This window comes from Eurypyga helias, unplaced genomic scaffold, assembly GCF_000690775.1.
Source record: "Eurypyga helias isolate BGI_N326 unplaced genomic scaffold, ASM69077v1 scaffold33214, whole genome shotgun sequence".
Taxonomy (NCBI): domain Eukaryota; kingdom Metazoa; phylum Chordata; class Aves; order Eurypygiformes; family Eurypygidae; genus Eurypyga; species Eurypyga helias.
This window is the reverse complement of record NW_010244896.1, coordinates 1077-7408: the sequence shown is the minus strand read 5'-3', so window position 1 is coordinate 7408 and position 6332 is coordinate 1077. Positions and strand designations below refer to the sequence as shown.

At 44.2% G+C, this 6332-nt stretch overlaps 1 protein-coding gene across 1 annotated transcript; it reads right to left on the bottom strand.

The window, feature by feature from the left end:
• Positions 1 to 911: 911 nt before the first annotated feature.
• On the bottom strand, positions 912 to 5991 carry DNAJC25 (DnaJ (Hsp40) homolog, subfamily C , member 25; the record flags this gene model as incomplete). Its single annotated transcript, XM_010149910.1, has 3 exons — positions 912 to 1311; positions 3623 to 4093; positions 5800 to 5991. Coding segments are annotated over 3 exons (786 nt in total), but the record flags the coding sequence as incomplete, so codon positions are not given.
• Positions 5992 to 6332: the final 341 nt, after the last annotated feature.

Below are 6332 nucleotides of genomic sequence, written 5' to 3'. Positions count from 1 at the left end.
CTCCAGTTTAGAGACAAGGATGTCCACAGAAGTCCGCTAACCTAGCACTGTTCTCAGCAGAAACACTTCTGAGGAACTTGCTTTTCCGGATATGATAAACGAGAAGCAGCCCCATCTGGCCAGGCTCCTCGCTTACCCCTTTCCTAGTAAAATTCCTGTATAGAAACATGTTAACAAAATCCCTTTCACAGGAAAATCATCGGAAATCTGACCTCAGCTGGGTTACAGAGGAAACCATAGTGGTTCTTGTGCATTATTTATTCTGAGTACTCTGAGGTCTGATCAGAAGAAAACAAAAAATACTTTAGATTTAGCATTTAAAACAAATCCAGTATGTATATTATATAAACTTTTATTTACATAAGGCATCAAAATTGCCCTTTTTAACAAAAGGGTCGTCTTCTTCCCTTTTACCAATACTTTGGTGAAAGAAATGTCACATTTAGTAGACTAATATTCACTGGTATATTTGTTCCGAACAAGCAGGTACAATCCAACATACAAGATTGAAAAACCAAACTCAAAAGGTCTAAGCACACTATTTCATTAATCACTCTGTAAAACAAAGAATTAAGGCTTGTTCGCATCACAATGATGATCAATCATGCATCATTTATTCCGACAAAAGATAAAATTCATTTCCAACTGGAGCAGGAATAGCAGAAGTCCAGTATGATCCCCATGTTGTCGGCAAGGAAAAAAAAGACAACACCACAATTTGGCATCTTAGAAGTTACTGAAAAGTAGGGGAAGGGAAGAGAGAGGAAAACAGAAAACGGCCCTTGCCTCAGAATACTTCACAAGCATTTCCAGTGTCCGTTTGCAGGAACCCTTCAGTTTAAAAAAAAAGGAACAGGACTTCCAAGGACTGATGTAGAAACATTTTCAGAAAGACAAAGGTTATGTACGGTTCCACCGATCACGGATACCAGATACGCAGAGAAAATACACTGCCTGGAATAACACATTCCACAGAGATCCCCAAGTAAATGGCATATATACATTGAGCTGAGCCTGTTTGATAGGTCTGATTTATAAAAATGGTAAACCTGTACTATTTTTCGGCCTGATTTAGGAATTCCTGAGTTTTAGATCACTGCTGAGCCACAGCAGACAAAACTCTAAATCACGTAGTGGAAAGTTCTGCAAATCACTTTCAACATCAGCACACCTTCTGTTCAGCAACTTTCAATCATCAATGAAGGTCAGTCTTCCAGGCCCTTCATTCTTCATCCAACGCCGGTATCTCTTCCATCGGGGATCCATGGCCATCTTCTTCTTCAACTCATCCTCCTGTTCCCGCTTATAGACCTGATGGGCAGACAGAAGCTTTTAACAAGGCTGAAGAAACCCTGCGGTGACCCTCAAGGGGAACATAAGCATTCCCAGTTCAACTGTGTCCAGCTTGTTGTTTTTACCGAAGGCTGGACGGCAAGACGGACGCAGACCTTGACCAACAAGGTGTAGGAGCACCGCCTTCAGCCAGGGAGCCCACTGGCTGTACCTGTACCCGAGACGCTCTGTGTTTCTGCCGAGGGCAGAACCACCTCCCTGTAAGATGATGCTGCAGACCCTGGGATTTTTTTTGCTGAGGAACCAAATGCCCATGCATTCTACCGAGTAAAATTTACTGTAAAGAACTGCTAATGCTCAGAAAGCTGAATTTTGAGTCCCTTCTCAGCAAACACACTGTTCAGTGCAGGTGTTCAGCACCGCACTTGAGTTGTTCTCCCGTTTCAAAGTCACTGTCTACACAGGACACTGCTGTGGGACCTTTTATTCCTAATGAAGTTTCCCAGGTAAGTCAGTAACTCCGCATCAAGTGCTGTCGCTACCAAGTGATACGGCAGTTACATTCTGCCAAGAAACTGCGTCATTGCCATGACATCTGCCGTCGACAGCCACGTCAAGTATCTAAAACAAAGGCAACAGCATCTGTATTCTTACTCCGGAAGGCAGCTTACGTAGGTCACAACCCCTGTAAACCTCAACACCATGCAGGTTTACGCCACCTCAGTGCCATCCGACTTCTTCCCAGGAAGGACTTCAATTTAAGGTTCCGCTGCGCACGAGCAGGGTTTTAAAAAGTGTTACAGGTGGCTTTATAAATACACCAGCTCGATGGGCAGTGATCATACCGGTTCTAAGAACTATTAGGAAAGTAACAGAGGGGAAAAAAAAAATGCTGCGGAGCTCCAAGATGTACCTGTGTACTGAATTCTTGGCCTTCCCCATCCCAGGAGGCCATTGGAAAACTGACCAATATGCAGATAAGCATCTCCAGTGATCAAAAGCAGAGAAGCTTTTGGGGAGAAACACCTAAGCGTGTTTTTCAGCCTAGGAAAGACATGACTAGCTTTCGGGTGAGATAGAGAGGAGCACAGGCAGCACGGGAGGGGAAAACAAGGCACGATTATGCTCCGTTTACAGTAAGACAAGAACCAGCAGGTGCCCAGGAAGCTTAAAAAACCCCTCCATCGTCTACACGTATTGCTGAACCCATGACCAGATGGCTCAGCAGACACTGAAAGTTTTAATGCATTCAGGGAGCAAAGCGAGTAGGTAAGTTCATTAAACTCATTAAAGCAATTACCCACAAAGACACCCCTTCCTTTTCAGGAGATCCCAAAGCTGCAAATTTTACTGGATAAATATTGCTGTATAGGTGTGAATTTCATGTATTTTTCACCAAAAACCAACCGCTGGACACCACAGGAGAGGAGTCTGGGCTAAACAGACTTCACCTCCAACCAATACAGTGACCAAAACATCACTAGTTAGAAACAGCCTGGATCCCAAACCATGCCATTTTTTTAATTTACAAGAAGATAACCCACCCATACTACTTCTTCCCTATAACATCTGCTTTGACTAGTAACCTTACTGGATCCTTGGACTTCTGGATTGTTTTCTAGCAAACTCGTCATAATTCAACACACGTGTGTACCCGTCGGCTAAACCTTTCCCTCCGTAAGCATCACTCTTACTATTCTCCTCTCCAGGTTCCAACATTAATCCGCTCCGCCAACGTTCCAAGAAGCAACCTCTTACCTTTGGTGCCCTGTCAGCAGCAAAGGCCATTCTGCCACCGCCTCACTTTTTCCCCAACGTAGGTGGAGCAGCAGCAACATCCCCTCTTCCCCTTAAGCAGGCCAAACTTATATTCTCAGCTTCTCTTCCAGAAACCTCCCACCCAGATGGCCCACAGATGGGCTTCCGTGGAACAATGAAAGTGTTTTGTCAATCTGCCACCCCCCCGGCATCCCAAGTCATTCTGGACTGCAAATTCCATGCTGTGGCTAATGTTCTTTCAATGTTCTCACAGAAAGCTTAACCAAAACGGCACCATATTGACTATTCAGTAACTGGCTACCCAGGGCAAGAGCGGCCGTTGCCCCCAGTGGTATCTCACATGCTGCCTTGACCGGAGTAAGTACAGAGCAGAGCAAGAACAGGCCCTGACTCACCGAATGGTTATCTAACAGCTCTCAGTTTAGAAAGCAACAGCTAAAAATGAAGCGCTGCTGCACACAGTTCTGTCCAAAGCACCTTCACAAAACAGCTGTTCTTACTCTGGGGGTGCTGGACAACCAACCTGAGCTCTTCCACCAGAGCCACCCACCTCATAGTTTTCTCGTATCCACAGCTGCCGTTTGAGAAAGGTCTCTTTCTGATGATCTTCCAGGCTGTCAAACTGAGACTGAGACATTTTCATGTACCTTCGTATGATATACAGCTTCTCTTCCACACCGTACTCCTGCCCTTTAATAGTGAAACAGTAAATCCACCAACAGTACCACACTATGTATTTGCTCAAGTAAAAAGGAGCGAGAAGAATCTGAAATAGAAGGATATCGTATATCTTGGGCTTCTGATAACCGCCTTTTATATCTATTTTATTTTTAATAATGTCTTTGATGATTTCTTCCTCTTCCTCACGAATTTCTTCTTTAGACCGCCTGTTCTTGCCCTTTTCTTTAGTCTTGTTGAGTAAACCTTGTTGCCTGGCAATCTCAGTAGCTTGTATACGGTATTTTGGCACCGTAGCTAGGTAGTTGATGGCTTCATTGTAACTACTCCACCAGCTGAAGAACTGTAATTGAAGAACAGGAGAAGTAAAAAAATGTGGTTTTGTAGGGACACGTTCCTATTTGGAGGTTTGCCAGGAAAAAAAAAAAATGCTGTCATAGACCTTTAACCACAATTATATTACAGCAAGGGTAAAAAACAAAGGTAACAGTCCCACTTCTGCAGTGTTCAGAAGCGATCATTTATTCCTCCAAACTTAGTAAGGCACCTGGCTAACAGCTCTGTTGATGTGTATCTCACAGCAAGATACAGGAAGGACAAGCAGACACTGTTCGGACTGGTTTTGTCCACAAGAAGATGGTAACCTCCCGACGGTCAGTGCCGGGCTGCGCCGGCTGTTCTCAGAAGAACCGCTGGGTTTGTAAATAAAGTAGCTGGTATATGAACATTTAATTATAAAATTGTTACCCACTTAGAACAGCTCATTAAACACAGATTAAGTACGTGAAAATCTCGTTAGTCTGACAGGATCGACTTTACGAGATTCAACATCCCTCTCTAATCTCCAGCTACACTCTGAATTTCAGTAGGGGGAAAAAAAAAAAACCAAAGAACAAACCAGAAATATAGTGCCTAGGGTGAACATATCTTGCTGGGGCAACTTCTTTTAAAAAAGAAGCCATTCCCCAAGACACCATTCCCCAAGACAAAGGGCAGACGTGCACATTAGACAACGTTAAGAAAGGCCAAGAAGCAGCAGAAAGCAAGAGAGAGGCAAATCGGTTTACAGAGACATTTACACGGAATTTGCAACCGGTGGGCAGGTGGCTGGACTGCAGGAAAGCGAGTGTCTCCGCTTACACACAACACGAGAAGTTAGAGGTCAGAAGTAGCTCTGCCATTGGAAGTGAGTCTGAAGACAGATTAAGCATTTGGCTGCACATGCCACTGGAATTTATGGTTCCAAGCTCTCAAGTTCTCATCAGCGTATTCCTGGTTTCACTTGCAATACTCGGCTACAAAGTGAGCTACCAGCGCCACAGAACAAGGCATTATCTTCACCTCCTAAACTTTTTGGGTACTCCTAATGACAATTTGGACCAGTAACCCAACACCTGCTAGAGAAAGAGAGTTATGCACCTTCTTCCTCCTAAGTACTGGTCAGCAACAGCATGGGTTTTCTCATCTAAAACACAGGTGGTTTCCTTGACCCTGGGACTCCCACCTTCAGAGCAAACTTCACCGAGTCGGATTCACTTCCCTCCCAACTTCACTGCGGTGTTTAAAACACGACTGCAGCATAAGATTCACACATTAGTGAACTCCCACTATTCAGTCCTATTGTCTGAATTGAGCCTTGACTTCGGGTTGCAACTAGACTTTTTTTTTTTTTTTTTTAATTACTTACGCAGCTTAACAAACCAACTCTCACTTGGAGCACAGTCAGCCCTCAGGAACGGGCTGTTCTCAGCCTGACGTGTAGAATTAAGTTACTCCCTTAGAAGAGCCGTGCTCCTCGCTATGCAATATCCTGCCATTAAAAGAAACTAATCTCTACCTTTGTCCAAGGTGCCTAGGGCAGTCAAAAATCTGCTCAGCATGTCCTGACTCCAGATTTGTTACAGACACCATGGAGCAGCTTGCCGCAACAGCCTGGAATGAGCCTCCTCACTGGGATGGTTTAATACCCGGCAGGCTACGAGAGCAACGGATACTTCTCTTCCCGTTCAGATACTCACGGAACAGTGTCACGTAAACATGGTAATTTACCTGAAATACAGAGATGGCACACACTGTGACCAGAATCACTATTCTGACATCCACTTTCGGTGCCAATCTCCTGCTGTAGTAGTGATAATAGTGTCTGTAATACTCTTCAGGGTGATCCAACATGTAGTCATAATCTTTACGGGTTTCTTCATCCTGCAGGATGAGACAAAAAGCAAGCAGAGGTTCAGATTCCTGTTTTCACCTTCTCTGCTATAGTCGTGTTTTACATCTCTGTCATGACCACGATGCTGTAAAACTGGCAACAGCCCAAACGAGCACGAAGCACAGAGGAAAATCTTTGCTCCTTTTCTCATCTTCTCAATTAATCTGTTCTCACTCATCTGCCCACACACATCTGACATATGTGGTCTGAAATGCATATGCACGCACTGCGTGAAGACACTGAACACTGAAACGAAGACAGGCAACTGAAATCCACGTAATAAGTATTTTTGACTTCAGAATGGGAAATCCAGATGGACTAGAGTTAATAAACATCGCTCAGGAAAAGATTTTCAGATGAAGAAGCTATT